The 22947-nt window shown below is 46.2% G+C and overlaps 1 protein-coding gene across 3 annotated transcripts in view; it reads right to left on the bottom strand.

Annotated features, from left to right (window-relative positions):
• The window catches only part of MTUS2 (microtubule associated scaffold protein 2), a 481365-nt gene that overhangs the window by 64460 nt on the left and 393958 nt on the right, over positions 1-22947 (bottom strand). For 2 of the 3 annotated variants that reach the window (XM_024348494.3, XM_054665152.2), the window contains exon 7: positions 6371-6437. In XM_024348494.3, the coding sequence (XP_024204262.2) occupies positions 6371-6437 (67 nt within the window). Of the gene's footprint in view, positions 1-6370; positions 6438-17506; positions 17977-22947 lie in introns of those variants that run through there. The other variant, XM_003314094.7, reaches the window with a different exon arrangement.

The raw sequence follows: 22947 nt of genomic DNA, 5'->3' as shown, positions 1-22947 counted from the left end.
CACTGCAACCTCCCTGCCCGATTCTCCTGCCTCAGCCTGCCGAGTGCCTGCGATTGCAGGCGCGCGCCGACACGCCTGACTGGTTTTCGTATTTTTTTGGTGGAGACAGGGTTTCGATGTGTCGGCTGGGCTGGTCTCCAGCTCCTAACCGCGAGTGATCCGCCAGCCTCGGCCTCCCGGGGTGCCGGGATTGCAGACGGAGTCTCGTTAACTCAATGCTCAATGGCGCCCAGGCTGGAGTGCAGTGGCGTGATCTCGGCTCGCTACAACCACCTCCCAGCCGCCTGCCTTGGCCTCCCTAAGTGCCGAGATTGCAGCCTCTGCCTGGCAGCCCCCCGTCTGGGAAGTGAGGAGCGTCTCCGCCTGACCGCCCATCGTCTGGGATGTGAGGAGCCCCTCTGCCTGGCTGCCCAGTCTGGAAAGTGAGGAGCGTCTCTGCCCGGCCGCCATCCCATCTAGGAAGTGAGGAGCACCTCTTCCCGGCCGCCATCACATCTGGGAAGTGAGGAGCGTCTCTGCCCGGCCGCCCATCGTCTGAGATGTGGGGAGCACCTCTGCCCTGCCACCCCGTCCGGGATGTGAGGAGCGTCTCTGCCCGGCCGCCCTGTCTGAGAAGTGAGGAGACCCTCTGCCTGGCAACCGCCCCGTCTGAGAAGTGAGGAGCCCCTCCGCCCGGCAGCCACCCCGTCTGAGAAGTGAGGAGCGTCCTCCCTCCTCGTCCGGGAGGGAGGTGGGGGAGTCAGCCCCCCGCCCGGCCAGCCGCCCCGTCCGGGAGGCGAGGGGCGCCTCTGCCCGGCCGCCCCTACTGGGAAGTGAGGAGCCCCTCTGCCCGGCCAGCCGCCCCGTCCGGGAGGGAGGTGGGGGGGTCAGCCCCCCGCCCGGCCAGCCGCCCCATCCGGGAGGGAGGTGGGGGGGTCAGCCCCCCGCCCGGCCAGCCGCCCCGTCTGGGAGGGAGGTGGGGGGGATCAGCCCCCCACCTGGCCAGCCGCCCCGTCCGGGAGGGAGGTGGGGGGATCAGCCCCCCGCCCGGCCAGCCGCCCTGTCCAGGAGGTGGGGGGCGCCTCTGCCCGGCCGCCCCTACTGGGAAGTGAGGAGCCCCTCTGCCCGGCCAGCCGCTCTGTCTGGGAGGGAGGTGGGGGGGGTCAGCCCCCCGCCCGGCCAGCCGCCCCATCCGGGAGGGAGGTGGGGGGGTTAGCCCCCCGCCTGGCCAGCCACCCCGTCCGGGAGGTGAGGGGCGCCTCTGCCCGGCCGCCCCTACTGGGAAGTGAGGAGCCCCTCTGCCCGGCCAGCCGCTCTGTCTGGGAGGGAGGTGGGGGGGTCAGCCCTCTGCCTGGCAACCGCCCCGTCTGAGAAGTGAGGAGCCCCTCCGCCCGGCAGCCACCCCGTCTGAGAAGTGAGGAGCGTCCTCCCTCCTCGTCCGGGAGGGAGGTGGGGGGGTCAGCCCTCCGCCCGGCCAGCCGCCCCGTCCGGGAGGTGAGGGGCGCCTCTGCCCGGCCGCCCCTACCGGGAAGTGAGGAGCCCCTCTGCCCGGCCAGCCGCCCCGTCCGGCAGGGAGGTGGGGGGTTCAGCCCCCCGCCTGGCCAGCCGCCCCGTCCGGGAGGCGAGGGGTGCCTCTGCCCGGCCGCCCCTACTGGGAAGTGAGGAGCCCCTCTGCCCGGCCAGCCGCCCCGTCCGGGAGGGAGGTGGGGGGGTCAGCCCCCCGCCCGGCCAGCCGCCCCATCCGGGAGGGAGGTGGGGGGGTCAGCCCCCCGCCCGGCCAGCCACCCCGTCCGGGAGGGAGGTGGGGGGGTCAGCCCCCCACCTGGCCAGCCGCCCCATCCGGGAGGGAGGTGGGGGGATCAGCCCCCCGCCCGGCCAGCTGCCCTGTCCAGGAGGTGGGGGGCGCCTCTGCCCGGCCGCCCCTACTGGGAAGTGAGGAGCCCCTCTGCCCGGCCAGCCGCTCTGTCTGGGAGGGAGGTGGGGGGGTCAGCCCCCCGCCCGGCCAGCCGCCCCGTCCGGGAGGGAGGTGGGGGGGTTAGCCCCCCGCCTGGCCAGCCGCCCCGTCCGGGAGGTGAGGGGCGCCTCTGCCCGGCCGCCCCTACTGGGAAGTGAGGAGCCCCTCTGCCCGGCCAGCCGCTCTGTCTGGGAGGGAGGTGGGGGGTTCAGTCCCCTGCCCGGCCAGCCGCCCCGTCCGGGAGGGAGGTGGGGGGGGTCAGCCCCCCACCCGGCCAGCCGCCCCGTCCGGGAGGGAGGTGGGGGGGGTCAGCCCCCCGCCCGGCCAGCCTCCCCGTCCGGGAGGGAGGTGGGGGGGTCAGCCCCCCGCCCGGCCAGCCGCCCCGTCCGGGAGGGAGGTGGGGGGGTCAGCCCCCCGCCCGGCCAGCCGCCCCGTCCGGGAGGGAGGTGTGGGGGTCAGCCCCCCGCCCGGCCAGCCGCCCCGTCCGGGAGGGAGGTGTGGGGGTCAGCCCCCCGCCCGGCCAGCCGCCCCGTCCGGGAGGGAGGTGGGGGGGTCAGCCCCCCGCCCGGCCAGCCGCCCCGTCCGGGAGGGAGGTGGGGGGATCAGCCCCCCGCCCGGCCAGCCGCCCTGTCCGGGAGGTGAGGGGCGCCTCTGCCCGGCCGCCCCTACCGGGAAGTGAGGAGCCCCTCTGCCCGGCCAGCCGCCCCGTCCGGGAGGGAGGCGGGGGGATCAGCCCCCCGCCAGGCCAGCCGCCCCGTCGGGGAAGTGAGGGGCGCCTCTGCCCGGCCGCCCCTACTGGCAAGTGAGGAGCCCCTCTGCCCGGCCAGCCGCCCTGTCCGGGAGGGAGGTGGGGGGTCAGCCCCCCGCCCGGCCAGCCGCCCCGTCCGGGAGGGAGGTGGGGGGGGTCAGCCCCCCGCCCGGCCAGCTGCCCCGTCCGGGAGGTGAGGGGCGCTTCTGCCCGGCCGCCCCTACTGGGAAGTGAGGAGCTCCTCTGCCCGGCCACCACCCAATCTGGGAGGTGTACTCAACAGCTCATTGAGAACGGGCCATGAAGACAATGGCGGTTTTGTGGAATAGAAAGGGAGGAAAGGTGGGGAAAAGATTGAGAAATCGGATGGTTGCCGTGTCTGTGTAGAAAGAGGTAGACATGGGAGACTTTTCATTTTGTTCTGTACTAAGAAAAATTCTTCTGCCTTGGGATCCTGTTGATCTGTGACCTTACCCCCAACCCTGTGCTCTCTGAAACATGTGCTGTATCCACTCAGGGTTGAATGGATTAAGGGCGGTGCAAGATGTGCTTTGTTAAACAGATGCTTGAAGGCAGCATGTTCGTTAAGAGTCATCACCACTCCCTAATCTCAAGTACCCAGGGACACAAACACTGCGGAAGGCCGCAGGGTCCTCTGCCTAGGAAAACCAGAGAACTTTGTTCACTTGTTTATCTGCTGACCTTCCCTCCACTATTGTCCTGTGACCCTGCCAAATCCCCCTCTGCGAGAAACACCCAAGAATGATCAATAAAAAAGAAAAAAAAAAAGACCAACATATCTTGCTAAAAGAGAAGGAAAGGCAGCAGGAGCTATAAATTACAGGGGGTAACACACTGCACATTGTTTTAGCTGAACTATATAAGCATCTTTCAGTTCCTGAGTCTCTGAAGACCCAACCTTCCTCATGCTCAAATCTCTCGGCCACTGAGGGCAGGGAAGTGTCCTCAAGCCTGTGGTTTGCAAACTGTGTGCTGACGCACCCTGGGCCACTGCAGCAAATCACAGGGCACTGCAGGATTTCTTCTATTAATACTTCGGAGGGAAACACACCAATGCTGCCTCCCTGGGGGATACCATGTGAACTCCTGGTTTGGGGGATTCAGAGTTTTGACATTAGCTCATCACTAGCTCACACTTCATCCCCTTTCACGATATCATATCTCTGCAAAGCTGAGGTTTTGGCTGCTGCTGTGATAAAAAGTATGCAGTGAAAATCAGTGTGAAACAAGATGCAAGGATAGCCTTATCCAATCAGATGCCAAGGTCTGAGAAGTTATGTGGGGCCCAATCACAAGCAAGTCATTGTGGTTCCTTAAGAATAAAACAAAAATATATTGTTTTCTTTCCATTTATGTTCAGTTTTTCAAACGGCCACAAAGTTGTTAGAATATACACACTTAAGTGGCTTAGACTTACCTCCTTACTAAATAGAGCTGGGAGGTATTTATTTGGCCTTGATACTGTGAAAAAAAATTACTGAGACACTGTGGTCACTGTGAATTGAGAATTTTGGAACCTCTACCCTAGGCCTCTGAGCTGCCCCCACAGTGTCATCAGGGGCCATCTCCAAGGGTCTCTACCTCTACAAGGTGGGGAGGGGCAGATTCCAGAAGGGGACGAGGCAAGGTCTCCCAGCTGTCTCCACTTCCACATCCCCTGGGAACTGACCTGAAGGTCAGCAGAGGTGAAATCTGTTCTTTGGCAGCTTCGCTCAGGAGGAGAGGCCTCAGAGTCACCTCTAACTGAGGACAGGCCCTAAAGCCAGTGAGTGGAGAAGGGGGTCTTTGCAGTTCTTCAGGTGAGGATTTTTTTGATTAAAAAAATCCTTTTTGATAAGGTAGTTTCCATCAGTGGGGAAGGAGGCAGAAGGTCCTTTTAAAGGAACCATGGGAGTCATCAAGGAGGACGGCTCCCATGTGTGCATGTGTGTGTGCACACATGTACAATGTGTGCATGCACGGGAGGGCAGCCAATCACATGGGACCCATGGCTCCACGGGTGAAGGGTGGTGAGTCCTTCCTTAGAGAAGAACAGAAACAGTCCCTGACATTGGGCAGGGTCACCAGTGAGTGTACCGGGAGCTTCCCTTCAGGAAAAAGTGGGGGCCACTCTCAACACAGGTCTTTGAGGCCAGATGTGGGCATCTGGATCATGAAGGGTGGCCACATTGGTGAAGAAACAGATGGGGACACAGAGGCTTCAACCATGGAGGCCTTGGCAATGAGGTCATCACTGGAGCTATCACTGTGAATGCTGCTTGGGGTGATACCCAACAAATAGAAATTAGCCTCAATCTCCATGAAAACAACAACAATGGCAAAAAGGAAGGATGAGACTTCTCCAGCAAGAGTCCGCGGGGAGTGGGGCCACTTTCTCCCCTCCCGCTCCTCTTTCCAGCCAGGTCAGATATGGCTCCCGTGGACCTCAGCTTTCCAGGGCTCCTCACACCCTGCCTTTCCTAGCTGACTGCTGGAAGAAGCCTACATCTGGCATCAACCCCTGGGCTTCTCCTGGCGGGGGAGAAGGGGTGTCCGGGTGTAGGTGTCCCTGCAGCAGTAGCAGGGTCCTGCTGCTCCGGATCACCCACTAGCAAGTCTGGGAAGGGGCCTGTTATCTGTTGTTTCCCCACAAGCATCTGCTGTCCTTAGAGAGGAGAAGAGACCATTGCAGACCTACTTTAATGTTAAAAGAAGTCACAGAACTCACAGGGGAGAAAAAGAAAACATTTTAACAAAGGGAGAGAGGAGTACAAAGGGTTGGGGAAAGCTATGCTTGGATCTCACTATTCTGTCCACTGCACACCTGAGGGCCTGTGGTCCCTGGGGAAGTTCAGCCTTCTGCCTATCCGCATGGCTGGCTACTTGCCAAGGACACCTGGGATTGCTCCAATCCCTTCACTCACGGAGGAAGCCACACCTGCACATGGTGGGCTGCTCCCAGGACCACACTAGATGGAGGAGGAGTGCTCACTGGTAAAGAGAATAGCGGGCAATAGGAACAGACCATGTGTATTTCAGCTTTGCTGACTGATTCCTGGGGAAAGAGAATAACAGATGGTCAAGAGGGAAGATGGGATCAAGCAATGAGAATATGGCAAATATCTGGTCCTGTCCTTGACCTACAGTGAAAGCCACATCCCCAGGGTTTGGGGATCATTTTATTTGTAAGGTCTCCATGGTCCAGACTGAACCAAACCGTTTCATCAGCCAAATATTAGAAATTTCAACATGAACTCTCATATTTTTAATCCAACCAGATTTGTGCTTTTGACCTTGTTCTAGATCACAGAGTATTTCACGACAGGGTAGACAGTGGCAGGAAGCCATGGAACATCTGCATCTTGCAGACAGCATCTCATTTTGTAAGAGGGGACCCAGATGGATGAATGCAGACTGATGAATGAGCTGCCATCTGCAAATAGCAGAGTCAAGGCCTGATGAGTTCCACTGTGAACTGTTAGGAAGCTGTCTTTATAACAACAGAGACGTGAAAATTATGATTCCCTGCTAAGGCTACAGCAGCCCACCACTGTGCTGGGTAAGATACTTCATTCATCTAGGCAGGTTTGCACTGGCTTATTACAGGAGGCATAATTGCTTTTGTTACACATTCACAGGAATCAGGAAAAGACATTCTTTATGCTCCTCATTTTCAATGCCCTACTTACCAACTTCATCCCTGATGTTTGCAAGTTCGATTGACAGCTCTTTTTCTTTCACAAGGGCACTTTCATTCTGAAAAAACAAAAACGGATACCGAGAGTCCCCTAGTTTTATGCTAGATAAGCACTTTCACATGATTAATTAATGAATCGTATTAAGCAAATATTTATAAGTCTAGTCCTTAGGAGATAATTTTCACATTATATAAGCATGTAAAAACTTACAAAGTCAAGTCTGACTCATTCATTTGTATCCCATTCAAATGGCAAAGCTTGCATTATAATATTAATAATACCCGTGGTTGTGTTTTTGTCTAGATGACACTCCTGTATATCATCCTGCATTAATTCTTTGCAAATTTATGTCCCACCCATTAATCTATTGCCATATATTATTATACAGTGTTTATTATTATCACTACTATGAGATTTCCGACCATTAAAAAAGTCTGTGCCATATTTCTCTGAGGGCCAAATGCTTGTTTTACCAACTGTTTTTTAAACTTACCCTTTTGTCCATACATGATTAGCTACTTAATCAATAATAAAGATCAGGGCAGAAGGCTTAGCATGAAACATTTCTCTTTGTAATACCACCAACAACAATATCTAAGGTTTCCAAGTTTTTTGTTCCACTGTCAGCATCAATAGATGAAAAAAGGAAATCTCAGGCTTGAAATACCATTTAGTGCAAAACATGCCCCGTATAACTAAATGACTGCTAAGTTGTTTTCAAATCAAATACATCCTCTGATATAAAGTAGGGAAGTAGCTGAAGATGTGCTGAATTTGTAATCTGCGTTATTGAGTCACTATAAACAGCATATTATGATTTTATTACTCACAATTACCAGAAAAGATGTGCTATATAAATTCTCTTCAAGTTTGAGATACCAAAACTACAGGCCTTCAAAGAAAGTCTCTGTCATTCTGTAGCATGGACTCTCGAAGCAAAGTGATTTCCAGGGAGGGAATTTTGAGTAAAATGTGGACCGAATACCTAGCATGAGTATCATCGGGGCCTTGAGAATGTTCTTTCTTCCTTAACCACTGTTGCCTTTGGTTTCAGCACCTCTGAAGGACGTGTGCGGAATGTGACCAGACCGTTCTCACAATATTGTTTCTGGTGTGCTGTTTTTAGACGCGGGGAACAAGTGTGCTGCTTTGGGTTGGTGGGAGGGTCTCGGGTTATCCAGAGGGCATTTGCTAAGCTGTGTCATAATATTCATCATGCCAAAAATAAAACTCTATTTCATAATACGCTGAGAGCTATTTTCATTGTGGGAGTCAAAAATTATTAGCTAATGGTTTCCTTAAGAAAATGTAGCAATAGATCTGTCCCTGAGGGAAATGGACCCTGCTATAGTCTGAAGGTATGTGTCCCCCTAAATCCCCCTAAAATTCATGTTGAAATCCTCACCTCCAAGCTGATGATATTAGGAGGTGGGGCTTCTGGGAAGTGATCAGGTCATGAGGGTGGAGCCCTCAGGAATAAAATTAGAGGGATCCCAGGGAGCTGCCTTGCCCCTTCCTCCGTGTGAGGATACAGCCAGAAGGTACTAATGTTTACGGGAAAGTGGCCCGCACCTGACACTGAAACTGCTGGAGCCTAGATCTTGGGCTTCCCAGACTGCAGAATTGTGAGAAATAAATTTCTGTTATTTATAAACCACCCAGTTTATGACATTTAGTTACAGCATCCCAAAGACACTAAGACAGACCCAACGGACACCTCCCATCTCATTTCTGAAGTTCTCTCCTTCCATCCCAGCCCACAGCATCCTTGTTTTCCCTGAATTTCAGAGTTAACAACTACATCTGAGAGCATGTATTTTATTGCATAATCCTACTCTGTATCTCAATATTCCTACTCTAATGCCACACCCACTGTGCAGGGTTGTCATGAGGATTAAATTAATGTATGTGATGTAGTTAGTGTCCAGCATTTAGCAAGCTCATACAAGTGTAAGTTGTTATTATATTTCTGTTTGCTTTTATTTCATTTGCAACTGGATAACACCCTATATATAATAGGTGCTTTTCCATATTAATTATCTAAATGCATTTAGAATTTGCATATCAGTCTTATGCTTTTTTTTTTTTTTTTTTTTTGAGATAAGATCTCGCTCTGTCACCTAGCCTGGAATGCAGTGGTGTAATCATGGCTCACTGCAACCTCTACCTCCCAGGCTCAATGTATCCTCACACCTCAGCCTCCCAAGTAGCAGGGACTACAGGTGCATGCCACCATGCCCAGCTAATTTTCTGTATTTTTAGTAGAGACGAGGTTTCACCATGTTGCTCAGGCTGGTCGCAAATTCCTGGGCTTAAGCAATCTGTCCAATCTGTGGCTGCCACAGTACTGGGATTACAGGTGTGTGCCACCGTGCCTGGCCTTATGCTCTGCTTTTGTAAGCACCTTCCTGGTCTGCCCTGATTTTGCTTAATTTTTGACGTGGTTCAGAGATTGGAGAAGCCAGAACAGGGAACATGTTCTAATCAGACCGATCACAGGGATTACATACTCATTCTAACAGCAGCATAATATGACCAGATGACAATCAATGTGTTCCTGTAGGTTAAGCAAATTTGGTATTTTGGAGAGCACTAATTTTGGTACTGACCCTGAAATAATCTTAACCTAGTGGAAAAACCAACTTGCTTTTACTGTCAAGAATAGTTCTGAATACTCATATTCTCTAATTCCTAAACACGTTCCTAAATAATTATCTAAACACAGCCAGAGAATTGAAATAGTATGCTTATCAGTCCAGAAATAGCATTATACAGTGTTCACTCTCAGAGTAATGAGAGTTGCAAAGACTTAGACTGGGCCAGGCAGTGAACAATCAGAAAATAACAAAAACAACAAATCAACTCTAATTTCTAACTGAAAGCCAACATCTCCCTCAGCTCCCTGTCATGGCCCCTGCTGGACGTTAACAGAGTCATGCCCTAGGGATCTCTCACATCATAACAAATCAGTCCACACTCCCAGCCACAGAAGAATCAGGCCTGTGGGGAAGAAGTGGCTGGAAGGCCCTATGAGAGGGACAGGCCTCTTCGGTATGGCGCTGACTATGAGGGAGACTGCTGATGAAGACCTTCAGACTTGAATCACTTTGGTGAAAACCTAATGCTGATGTTTTGTGGTCAGGCCTTCCCTGTCCATCTGTTGCTTTAGGAGAAACACAAATAAGATTGATGGAAACCAAGTGAGAATGTAAAAAAAAAAAAAAAAAAAGCAAGAAAAGAAAGGAAGGAAGGGGATGGGGAGAGAGAGAGGCAAGGAAGTGGAAAGGAGATAGAAGTGAGATTAGAGACCTTGTACCATCTCCATTTGGGGAAGCAGAGGCTATTAAAACAGATCACGAAGACCCAATGAAAATGACCCCATCCACCCTTTTGCAAGTTCAGGCCCTAAAACCAGCCAGTTCCAAACTATAGTCATTAGATGGCTTTCCAAGGAAGGGTTGGCTGCCAAAGATAAGCAACAAACCTGATGACTCAAATGTCAAGGAAAATAACTTAACTCTGGCAAGTTCTGGCTAAGTATTATTTACTAATTACTACAGGTGATTCATGCTGTCCACCACCAAACACTCTCTGTAGTCCAGGCACAATGTTAGGTAAGCCCTTTATGTCATTTACTCCTCCAGACACTGTCCAGAGCGTCCCGGGTCTTATTTGTCTTTATGGAGGAGGAAACTGGGACTCTATGGTGAAGCGGCTGGCCCCTGCACAACCCACCAGGAAATGGCAAAGGCAGGAGTTTCCACCCATCGTCCACACTCTTCATCAAACACGAGCACACCAAGATTTCCCCTCCTAGCCATGCTTAGATAGATGAAACAACAAGATCCAAATTGCACTGAGCCTCGGCTTGGATCTGAGCACTTATTACCATGAAGCTTTTCATGTCTGACTGGGAGAGAGGCAGGGTCCGCTCCTGACTACTCTGTCTCAATGAAAGAATGCCCTGGCTGCATTCACATCCCACTCCACAGCCTGAACTGCCTGTCTGTGTCCTGGGTGTTGATTTGTGAGTTGCACATTAGTCTGTTTCCAGCGTCTGGACCCATTTCAGCATCGCTTACTTGGGCTATAACTTCTGAGAGAGTAGTTGTTTAGTTTTCCCCACCAGCTTCTAGAAGGATGCTGTCTGATGACCTCTGAATATGTTGCTGCTGAAGATGCTGGCACAGCTCTGCTCTGGCTCGCTGAGGCCAGCCTGCGCAGTTTGGCGACAGCCCTTCCTCCATAAGTGCTTGTTTTTGAAATGATATCAACTCTTCTAATTTATGAATCCTCTGCATAAAGTAAGTTACTTTTTGCTTCCTGCAAGCCAAACCAGAATGACGTAGTGCCACCCTGCAATGAAATGAGTCAATAGCTGTGACTGCAGGAACACTGTTCCTTAGGCAAGAGTGAACTTAAAGGAATCTTCCATTTACTGCTCTTTGCCTCAAAAAGTTATTCCTCCATCCATCAAGGTTCAACAGAATCCAGTGTGATCTTGCAAGGCCCTTAGGTTCTGTTGAACACCCGGGATTCCCTTGGAAAGGATCTCAAGTCATTACTCCCCTCCATTCCCCAAACTATGCCTGGTCTGGGTGATGACACTGTGGGTTGACTGAAATATGATCAAGGCCTCCTCTAAGGGCCCAGGGTTAGATCAGTGCCTCTCTAAATGGGGGATGAGTGGAAAATTCCTAATGAGTGCCAAGTACATGAGCTCCTGTTTTCACTCAAGAGGGCTAAAAATAGAACTCAGTGTTAATCATCCAAACTGCCCTGGTGATATAGTCCAGAAATTGCAAAGCCTAACGAGGCCACTCCTCTAAAATTCTGTTTACTCTATGACAGGCTTAACTGGAAATTGACACTTTAAGAACATTTATTTAAGCCCCCAAACAGCAGCTGTTTCTTCTTAGCTACCTCTTTCATTTGTTCATGTACCGCTCTCCTTTGCACGCTGAGTTCTCCATTCATTCTAGTGTGGTCTATCTCTTATTCACAGATGGAATGCAAGACAAGCTACTCCCATGAAACATCCAACTCACTCCCTGTACGTCTTGCCTTAAACATACCCCTGCAAGTCTGCTACAGTGAAGCCTCCACTTCTTTTTAGACATGGCTCCCAATCTAAGACTTTTTGCAAACTCGCGGGGATACTGCCTTTCACTTTTCCTTGCTAGAGCAGCCTTGCAAAGCAGACAACCCACTAATCATCCCATTAACCTCAAGCAATCAGATGTGTGGCCAAAGCCCAGGCAAGCCTGCCATACTCTGTTATTTTAACATGTGTGGTCAATGGGCGTTATCTCTTCTGATGGTTGATGCTATCCCGTGAAGCTGGTGGTAATGGGAAGTGAAAACGCCCATCCTTGTTAGCATCATCTGTGTGATTCTCTGCTTGGGCATCAGCCACCTGTGCCACTCCTCAAATTAGAAACCAACAGAACAGCTATTTACTCCTAAAACTGAACGCTGGGTAAATCTGAGGTGCTTTCACCCCAGTTCATCCAGAAATAGGAAATGTATACCAAATAACACATACTCACTGAGTGCCTACTATGTGCCTGGCAGACATTTCTGCTCTCAAGAAGCTTGACGTCCAGAGAGTCAGTAAATGGATGAACAATTACAGAACACTGTGATCTAACCCAGCAGGGCAAGGCTGTCTTGGAGATTTAAACTGAGAGCAGCAGCATATGCAGAGAGCACCCCAGGCAAAACAGCATCTGGGACTTTTTGGGAACCTCTCTCAGCCCATCAGATGGGCCCCTTTTCCCTCTAACTTTCTGCCTCTGGTCTATGAAATTCCCTGCAGGAATTCTTGGTTGGCTACATGGGGTACTGAGCACAATTTCATCAAACTCACTGCAGATTTGAGCACTTTCATCAGCTCCTTCTTCCCCACCTGATTTTTTTAAAAAAAGAAAATACATATATATGTAAATTTAAAAATATACACGTAAGCCCAAAGACTTCCAAATAATCTTTCCTATATTTTTAGCCTGCTCTGAAATCCGTGCGGATCAGGAAAATCCAACCCTGTGAGCTGGGCCATTTTTTCCCAAGCTAAACCATCGAACCACAACAGGAAATTAAATAAGAGAGCTATAGAATTCTGGTATTTGATGAAACCTCCAGATCTTTTAAAATTGTGAATTTAAAAAATTCAAATGTGGCACACATGCACACTAAATTGCAAAAAGGTTAAAGGTTTTTTTACGCTTCTCAGAAACATTATTGCTTTTTACGTAGGGCTCTATGAGTTTAAATTAGGGTTTAAAATCAACATGGTAGAACTTCATCTTCATAGGAAAACACTCTCTTTTGTATTTCAAAATGAACCAGCTGCAAGGAAACAGCAACAAAATACAAGTATCTGAGTTGTTTTCATACCACCTTTTGTGGCTATCGCACTCGTTTTCAATACTAATACTATGAAGATTGGCCAGATCCATAATATATAATAGCTCTGTGGGAAAATCCCATAGGAGGTGGATTGACCTTTTGTTTTTCATTTCAGTTATTATAGCTTTAAAGAAGCACTGATAGCATGCCTTGAGTTAATCAATAAGTATTATTTCTTCCACATATAATTAACACTAGGGCCTCTGTGTTTTTGTATAATGATCTGCTTTTCTGCTGTGAAATGAAATTTCATATAGGCTTGTCAGAAACAAAGTATCCTTCCCATTTAATACTCTTCAATACATTTCAGTGTCTACTTGTATGAAAAATGAGCAAAGTCATACCGTGTATTAGAAGAAATCAAAATGATTACAAACGCATAATTTCAGCCTTTGCCTTTGTGCATGTGGGGAAGAGTCACTGGGTAAAAAGATATCTAGCTTTCCCAAGAGGCTGTAGTTAATAAGGGAATATCACACCATACCTGGATTACTAATGAACAATGGCAAAGGACAGAGATTAATGGGGCCAAGGAGAAGAAATGCTGATCCAAAGAAGTCATGCTGGGAAATTCTGGTCTCAGAGTAAGTGCAGGAGAAAGGAGAATTAGCCAGTTGCCTGCGTTTTAATCCATTTGTGTATCACTTAAGAAGTTTCTTGATCCTTCTGGATTCTATCTTCCTTTAATAACCCTCCCAAATTTATTACTGTCAGAGCACATACACATACCTGGGAGGAACAGTGAGGTGCCTCTCCCAACTCCCACCCCTGCCAAGAATTTAGAGACAAGGTAAATAAGACTAGCCTCTGAGATTAGAATCAAGGCTAGGGTAGAGATATGCAAATTAACCCCTAAAGGGACAGGACCATACCTAAACCAGCAAGTGTTGCTGTTGGACTGAATCTATAACATGGTCTGAGGAATAACAGTCCATTACAAGAGGAGTTGGACAGTGAAGGGAGCTTAGGAAAGGCAGTCACCAGGGCCAGGAACATTTCAGGGGAGCAGGGATATGGGAGATGAGCCCAGAAGGCTTTTGAGGCCACCAGATTCTTATAGAGCAACTCGCTGGCTCAGATTCCATTCGCATCAAGGCTTCTTATGAGCTAGACTTTTGACTCTAAAAAGAAATAACATGTTGATCAGGCTTGTTATTGTTTGCTTGTCAGTTATATTTCGTATCGTTAAAAAGGAAGCTCGTATTATAGTTTATACATCTAGTTTATTCCTCTTAATAACTCAACAATTCTAACAATCATCAGCTCAGGAAGGTTATGGATAAGGAGTTTCTGTGCATGTAGAGCTCCTGGCTTCATCCTGGATCAGGTTGAGTCTGTAGGTGAATGGGCCCTTTGGGATCCATCTGGGTCATATCATTCCTTTCAAATACCTGTGGACGAGTCTTTCTACAGACTGCATCTCTGCTCAAAAGCCCAAGATAGATCCCTACTTTTTATTTAGCTCAAGTTTAAAAACCTGGGTCTTTGGCCAGGCATGGTGGCTCACACCTATTATCCCAACATTTTGGGTGGCCGAGGTGGGTGGATCACTTGAGCCAAAAAGTTTGAGACAAACTTGGGCAATATAGCGAGACCCCAGCTCTGCCAAAAAAAAAAAAAAAAAAATAGCTGAGCGTGGTGGTGCACACTTGTGGTCCCAGCTACTTGGGAAGCTGAGGTGGGAAGATTGTTTGAGTCTGGGAGTTCAAGTTTATAGTGAGCCATGATCACACCACTGCACTCCAGACTGGGTGACAGAGGGAGACCCTATCTCAAACAAAACAAAACAAAAAACAAATCAACCAACAAAAAACCTGGGTCTGGCTTTCATGCTGGAAATTTCCCCACACTCCCTATGCACCATATCTCCCACTGTGTTTACCATGAGGTTGCCCCTCTCATGTTTCATAAAATGAGGCTAAAAGACCTTTCCTTATGTGCTCCTTGCTTGGAATACGTTCCTTCTCTTTAGTTTAATAAAATTCCACCCATTCTTCAAAGGGTAATTCATGTTCCACTTTTGCCAAGAAACCTTGCCTATGGTTCTAGCCTGACTCCTCCTTTCACTAAATTCCAGAAACAGGTATGGTCAGTACCGCATAACTTTCACTTAATTATACTCCAGTCTTGTGCTAATGTTTAATTGTTCTGTGTGTGTTATTGTTGCCTACCCACTTATAAGTTCTCTGGAAAAGGTAGAAATACAACCAAACCAATTATCGGTAAACTACATAAGGGCCGGCCATGCCTTTTAAGAATTATTTGATGGTCCCAATAGTAACAAGGCACAGAGTAAACCAGTAATAAATATTTCCAATGGATAGGTCTTTATAAGTTGGAAATACATAAGCACAAACAGCTTTTAAACAATTTGTTCACTTAACATTTTTTTTTCATTATATACTCTAGGCAAGATTCCAGTTTCCCCTAAAAAATTAATGCTAAATAAGCATCCTCATATTCATGATTTTTAGTTGATATTCAGTTTTCGGTCAGATCTCTGGAACTGATTACTTTAAAAGTATCTTTAATTGTCCCACCATGTTTTTCAGAACAGCTTTAGCTGCACTATGATCAAACTGTTAAATTGTTTTGATTTCTCAAAATGAAGTTTGCTATTTTGATCTATATGAAGTTCTGAGGAGATATTTATTGTTTTAAGGTTTATCAAGCTAGGTTAAGGTAATCAGAAACAACTCTATCAACAATTTTACCAGGCCTCTTTTAAACTGTGTATCAACATTATTGGGGTGGTTAGAGTTGATTAACAGATTGAAGAACTTTGTTGTGGGATTTGGGAATTCTGATTTCTAGAGTTTGAAGTTGGAATGGAATCCTATCATGCTCCTAGTATACAATACCTGGCCCAATAGGTAACTATCAATTAAATAAATGATTTTGGCATACTGCCTGTGAAGTTATTCTGCAAAGTAGGCAACTACATAAAACCATGTGTTTTTTAATTTAAAAAGAAAGTCCTCAATTCATTAAAGGAGCACCGGTGAAAATATATGTATAAAACTTCAAATGGGAATACTATTCTGAAATATAGCAAAGACAAGACAAGAAATGTAGGTGTGAACATAATGAAAAAGCTGGTAAAAGCAGTGTAAGTTTTAAAGTTTTCATCAGTAAAAAATAATTTGTATAGAACTGGAAGTTTCAAAGCTAAAACACTGGAAAGTTACTTAAACATCATACTGCTAAAGAGATGAAGTAACATTAAATTATCTTCCAAAATCTCTGAATTCAAGAATGACATAGGGATAATCATTTTCAAGAACTTGATTTAAAACAAAATAGGGAAACAGATTCCCTTTGAAACATACTTTCTCAAACCAAAAGTCCTCCATATTACAGCCTCTATTTCTAAAACTTTTGCATTAGGATTTAGAAATATGAAATTTATAATACTGTTTTACATGTAGCAAATCTTTCCCTTTTATTATGACTATTGTTGTAAGTCTTCAATACTCTTTTGTGACCACTTCGCAAAAGGCTTAATCACTTCAGTGTTAGATGTGCAGACAATTGAGCGCAAATGCTTTATATTTCTTTCTGTTAAAAGCACATAAATGTGTATATAAATATTTTAGTTCATACTCATGGTAGCAAAGCCAAATCCACGGAAGTAGTTATTTCTATTGGAGCAAAACTAGTAAGTGACTTTTAAGGTATCAGTTTAATTTTCCTAGGTGGTAAGTAACCCTACTTTAGGTCAAAGTTCATAAGCAGACTGGTAACTAAGATGCTCCCAAGTGACCGCTTTTTGATGAGCATGTATATTAAGCCATATATTTTCCTTCTCCTGGTCACATACCTCAAGCTATCTAGATAGCTGATGTCCACATGGGTAGGAAGAAGGCAATTTCCACAATTCAATTGTGAAATCCCATTTCATGCATCTTGTAGAAATCCAAATATGCATGACAATAAAATATCTCACAGAGACAAGAGTTCTTGCCAACAGATTTCTAGTAATGAAATTAAAAGCATATCCTAATCCCTCTGCTAGCTCACAACAGTAGGCAAATGTCAAAAGCAAAGAAAGGCTTTGTGTTGGAATTGCTATATAATTCTCGCATACTCTATTTTCAGTTCCCTGGCTGTGAATTTTTCTTCTATGAAGACTTGAACACACCCTCAGACTCTCTCTGGCTTTTTAAGTTTTCACTTCTATGTTTATTCATCTCTCTGTGATGCAAAGAAGTACAGAGAGAACAACTATACTGTGTGCTTTCTTCTCTGATGTGAAGAATGTAAATTACAAGAATGAGTGCTGTTTTGAAAAAAGAGTGGTAAACTTTCAAAGTTAGCACTTGGCGAAGAAAAACATGCCTAACTAATCTAAATTCCCCAGTGGAACGTCTTAGGTTTCACAGGTACATTAAAATGCATTAAGAATATTGCAAAGATCTCTTGGCAGTTTTGATTTCAAGATGTTGGAGCAGAATCCTACTATTTCAGGAAAATGCAACAGTTACATTTGAGACTGCAGGAATACAGAATTATGTAAGGCACTGCAGAGTATGTGAGACCAAATGTTTCTGTGAACACCACTCACAATTCAGCACATTGGAACGAGTAAAGGGAGCCTCCTGTTCACCAACAAAGCGCACACGCATGCTAGGGGGACAGGCACAGAGGTGGCTGGCTCACGGCTTTCTCTCTGCCCTTGCAAAGGAGGAGGGGGAAGAAGAGAGAGGGAAGGCAAAGTACCGTCTTGTCCAGGCACTGAAGGCAGTTATAAGGCTTGCAGCAGCAATGGCCCATCCCGGCAGGCTGGCTGGCAAGGGGACCTCCTTCATTCAAGGTGTCAGCGGGCAACTCCTAAGCCGAGGTACCGGCACACACGAAAGGGGCGCGCCGCTGGGAGCTGTCACAACTTCCATGTGGTTCCCTTGGCTACCTTATTTCTCCTAAACTTCAGGAATCCAGGAGGCAGAGGAATGAGAGGAGGAGGAGAGCAGGGCAGCAGCGATCAGATCTTGCTGCTGCGGGAGGGAGGGCGGGCGGGAGCCAGGAAGGGAGGGGACAGGCAGGAGGGAGGGTCACTTTGCCACTGGAGTCCTCAGGGTGAGGCAAATCAATAGTCGCATAACCACAGAGCATTTACCAATGCCGGCTCCCTAAAAGGACAGCCTGCTCTCCGCTGGGTGCGCGGCCGCTCCCAGCCCTCCCCTGGCGGGGATGCGCCTCCGCACCGCGCAGACACGCCTGGAGCGGACGCAGGAAGCACAAAAGGCGAGCCTGGGCTTCAGGGCACTGCCTGGGGACGCCCGAAAGGGCTGCCAGGGCTTGGCTCTGCTGCAATCCTAGCTCCTATTTTTCTGGGAAGTAAAAATATTTATAAACGTGATGTATATGGCCTCTCCTCCCATGAAACTCTTCTCAGAATATTTGTTGCTAATGGGAACCGCCAATTTCTCATTTTCTAATTTGCATGCCATGAACAATTTTTTTGCCTTATTCGATGAAATCTTCATATTTAAAATATAACTGTGAAGTCGCTTGCCTAGGCTGACATACACACACCATTCAACTGGCTTGAGTAATTAAAATTGGGGCTTGGGGCAGGTATCTCTCCTAGGCAAACTGGCATAAAAGCCTTGAAGGACTTGATCTTTCTAGTTTTTCACACAGTTAAACATCAGAAAAGGAAAGAATCAGGGAGCAAATGTTTGTTTCTGTTTTCTCAAAAAAGACTTGGTATTTAAAAATATATTTCTGTAATCCTGAAAGTAAAAGAAGCAAATATTTACATGATTGATTGTATATGCCCTGATACCCCTCAGAGGAGAAATCTTGAAATTTCTCATGTTTAGAAATATACAATTACAGTTTTGCCCACTAAATTGCCTAAGGCTGTAAACAGACAATAGTTGTTAAAACTAGATGATTTTACTAACTTAACTGAGATTTTCCAAGCAGATTTTAATTAAGTAGTATAGGCTCAGAGAAAGGCAAGTATTTAGTGATCAAATAGGAACAGACTGGAATGTCTGCCTTAAACTTGAAAGAATAAATGGAAACCTTTCTTTAAAGCTAACAGGTAAATTAGCATAATCCTTCAGGAAGGCGACTTGGCTGTACCTATCAAAATATTGAATGTACGCACACCTTGACCCAACATTTGCACATCTATGCTATAATAATATTCACATAAATACACAAGCTTGTATGCATAAGGATCTTCAATTCAGCATCGTTGGTAACAGCATAAAAATGTGGAATATTTTAGATTTTCAATGCCTTTCTATTATATGGAAAGATGATATACATTGTTGACTGAGAAAGCAAAGTTTTATTTAAAAAACAAAGCAAACATACACATTTGCATATGTTTGGAATAAAGCTTTGGAAAGATTCACACATTCATGGAATAGCAGCCGACCCTTAAGGAATGGAAAACAGGAGGGAGTGAATGTCCACTTTTTACCCTCTCATGAGCATGTTTTATTTCTACTGTTTTAAAACAAAGTGTGCCAGGGAAAAGGCAGGGACCCCCATCTGGGCTCTGTGATGTTGTGAGGTCCAGAGCTCCCTCCTGCTCACTTGGGCTAATGCTCCTTGGCAGTGAGCTTGGGCAGACCTCTCAGAGGGAAAGAAGCTCACAGTACCTTGAGCTCAAACCTGGGCTGAAAGCTGTTTCTAGGGCTTTTGAAATCTGTGAGAAAAACTTTATGTTGCAAAAAGTGGTGGCTTAGTATACCCCCACGCTCATAGCAGCATTATTCACAATAGCCAAAAGGTGGAAGCAACCAGAACATCCACCAACAGAGGAATGGATAAACAAAATGTGGTGTATGCATGCAGTGGAACATTAGTCAGCCTTAAAAAGGAAGGAAATTCTGACAGGTGCTACAAAACATGCCTAACTAATCTGACACGTGCTACAAAACAAGCCTAACTCATCTAAATTCGTCTTAGGATGAATGAAACTTGAGGATATCATGTTAAGTGAAATAAGCCAGTCACAAAAGGACAAATACTGTACGATTCCACTTATATGAAGTACCTAGAGTGGTCGAATTCACAGAGACAGAAAGTGGAATGGTGGTTGCCAAGGGCTGGGGACAGGGAGAAGTAGGGAATTGTTGAATGAATACAGAGTTTTAGTCTTAGAAGATGAAGAGTTCTGGATTCGCACTACAATGCCAATATACAGACTGTTCCCCACTTATGATGGTTCCATTTATGACTGTTCCACTTTACGATGGCGTAACACATTCAGAAAACTCCTTGACTTACAATGGGGCTAAAGCAGGATAAATCCCTCGTAAATTGAAAATACCGTTAAGTTGAAAGTGCATTGTCATAACCCTGTTGGAAGTTGAGGATCATGTGTACTTAACAATAAACTGTACACTCAGAAATAGTTAAGATGGCAAATCTTTTGTTATATTTTATCACAGTTTTTCTAAAAGAGAAGTGGTAGCTTGCATTTATCCAGAGGCAAACAGCTCCTGAGCTGCAGGTATGGATTAAATCAAGACAGAGCAAAGCCCTATTGTGGACAGAGCCAGGTGGGGTGGGAAGGCCTGCAAAGCTAATTAAGCTCCCTACATTGATTTAAAGAATGCTTTCTTCCAGCTCAGTCGTCTTCCTGCAGATAGTTCCCTTTAGGAAACAGTTTTATTCTAAATTAGAGTTTAGAGTGCTCTATACTAGAAAATTACTTCTTATTCTTAGGAGATGTATGAGAGCCCTTGCTAACCAGTTGCTCACAGGAGATTAGCGTGAGACTGGAGGATCTACACAAAGAGAGGCGATTTTCAGCTTCTCTTCTTGGGCACAGAGGGCACTGAAGGGCACGGCATTTCTGTAGTCCAGTCCTTCCTATGTTGGTGAAATCGCACATGTACTATGATCTCAGTGCACATGACCCAGATTTTGAGAAATGTATTCATGTTGTAGAATTGTGCCTTGTTTTCTTTACATGTTATAAAAATTTCAAACATACTGAAAAATAGAGCTAAATACCAAAGGTCTTCATATCCCTATTTCCAGGTTCAACCGTCATCAAGGTGTTGGCACACTTGTTTCATCTATCCTTTTTTACTTTTATTTTTTTACTTTTCCTTCATATACCCATCACCCCAATTCAGCAATTACCAAGACTGTTAACCTTATTTTCACTTGTCCCTTGTCTTTCTTTTTTCTTTGTTAAAGTATTTCTTTTTTTTGTATGTTTGTTTGTTGAGACAGAGTCTCACTCTGTCCCCCAGGCTGGAGTGCAGTGGTGCCATCTCAGCTTAATGCAAACTCCGCCTCCCAGGTTTAAGCAATTCTCCTGTCTCAGCCTCCCAAGTAGCTGGGATTACAGGTGCGTGCCATCACGCCCAGGTAATTTTTGTATTTTAGTAGAAATGGGGTTTCACCATGTTGGCCAGGCTGGTCTCAAACTCCTTACCTCAGGTGATCTGCCCACCTTGGCCTCCCAAAGTGCTGGGATTACAGGTGTGAGCCACTGCACCTGGTCTGTTAAAATATTTCTATGTTAAAGTATTTTCTAAGCAAAACCCTACATGCTGTAGTATGCATTGCTAAAAATTATGAACATTTTCTTACCTAACCACAATGCCATTAAAACAATAAAAGTGACAATAATTCCTTGGTATCCAATATCTAGCTCATAAAAAAATTTTGCTGGTTTCTAAAAAAAAAATTTTCCTGGTTTCTTTGTTTGAATCAGGATCCAAACTAGGTCTATGTATTACATCAGGTTTTAAGTATCTTGGGTCTCCTATGAACAGCAATCCCCATCCCTCCTCTCCTTTTGCTGCCATGCCATTGACTTGTTCAGAAACTGGGTCAGCCGCCCTGTAGAATGTCCTACATGCTGGATTTGCCTCTTTGTTTCTTTGTAATGTCACTTCACCTGTTCCTGCATCCCTTTAAGTGAAATTTAGCTCTCAAATCTGGGTTAGATTCAAGTTCAATTTTGGGGATAACATCTCAGAGGTGATGCTGTGTGCTTCATGTTTCATTCTGTCGGGAAGCACAGTGTGTCTGGGTGTTCCAATTTTAGTGAGCTAGAGTGGATCAGGACGTGATAGCCTCATCTCCACTGTTAGGTTCCCCATCAACCTTTCATATAATGGCTTCATTTGTTAATAATTATTACCTCAATCAATTATTTCACTGGGGACTGCAACATAATGTTCTGATTATTTTTGTCTTTTTGCGTTTATTAGATGGAATTTTTATATAAAAAAAGAATTTTTCTTCAACTGGGGTGACTTCTTTGATATACATTTTTAAATTGATACATATTTGTACATATTTATGGGGTACATGTTATATTTTGATACATGCATACAATATGTAATAATCAAATCAGTGTAATTAGGATATCCATCACTGCAAACATTTATCATTTCTTTGTGTTGGGAACATTCTAAATCTTATCTTCTAGCTATTTTGAAATATACAATAAATTATTGTTGGCCAGGCATGGTGGCTCACACTTATGATCCCAGCACTTATGGAGGCCGAGGTGGGCAGATCACTTTGAGGTCAGGAGTTTGAGACCAGCCCAGCCAACATGGTGAAACCCCATCTCTACTAAAAAAAAAAAAAAATTAGCCAGGCATGGTGGCAGGCACCTGTAATCCCAGCTATTCAGGAGGCTGAGGCAGGAGAATCCCTTGAACCCTGGAGGCCGAGGTTGCAGTGAGCCGAGATCGTGTCACTGCATTGTAGCCTGGGCGACAAAAGTGAGACTCCATCTCAGAAAAAAAAAAAAAATTACTGTTAACTACACTCACCCTACTGTGCTATCCAACACTAGAACGTATTCTATCTAACTATATGTTTGTACAACTAGGGCAATTTTAATTTCCTGCAATATAGTTTGTACAGGAAGAACAGGATAAATGCCTAATCATCTTTTACATGCCAATTTCCTGAATAAAGACTGTGGAAATGGTACCCAATGAGGTTGTTGTTGAGATTGTTGTTTGTTTCCTCTCACCTTTTAAAAACATCATTATAAATTATAAACTCATGTTTCTATTTTGACATACACAATATGTTTTAGTCCATTGCACTAATTACCATTTTTTGATGCTCAGTGTATCCCCTTTTTGGTCTGCAGCCCTTCTTTTTGGTCCCTCTGTCCTTTTAGCACAAGTCACTTGTCTACCTTCCTTGCTTCC

The sequence above is a fragment of the Pan troglodytes genome, chromosome 14, assembly GCF_028858775.2.
Source record: "Pan troglodytes isolate AG18354 chromosome 14, NHGRI_mPanTro3-v2.0_pri, whole genome shotgun sequence".
NCBI classification, from domain to species: Eukaryota; Metazoa; Chordata; class Mammalia; order Primates; family Hominidae; genus Pan; species Pan troglodytes.
This window is presented reverse-complemented; position numbering and strand designations above follow the sequence as displayed.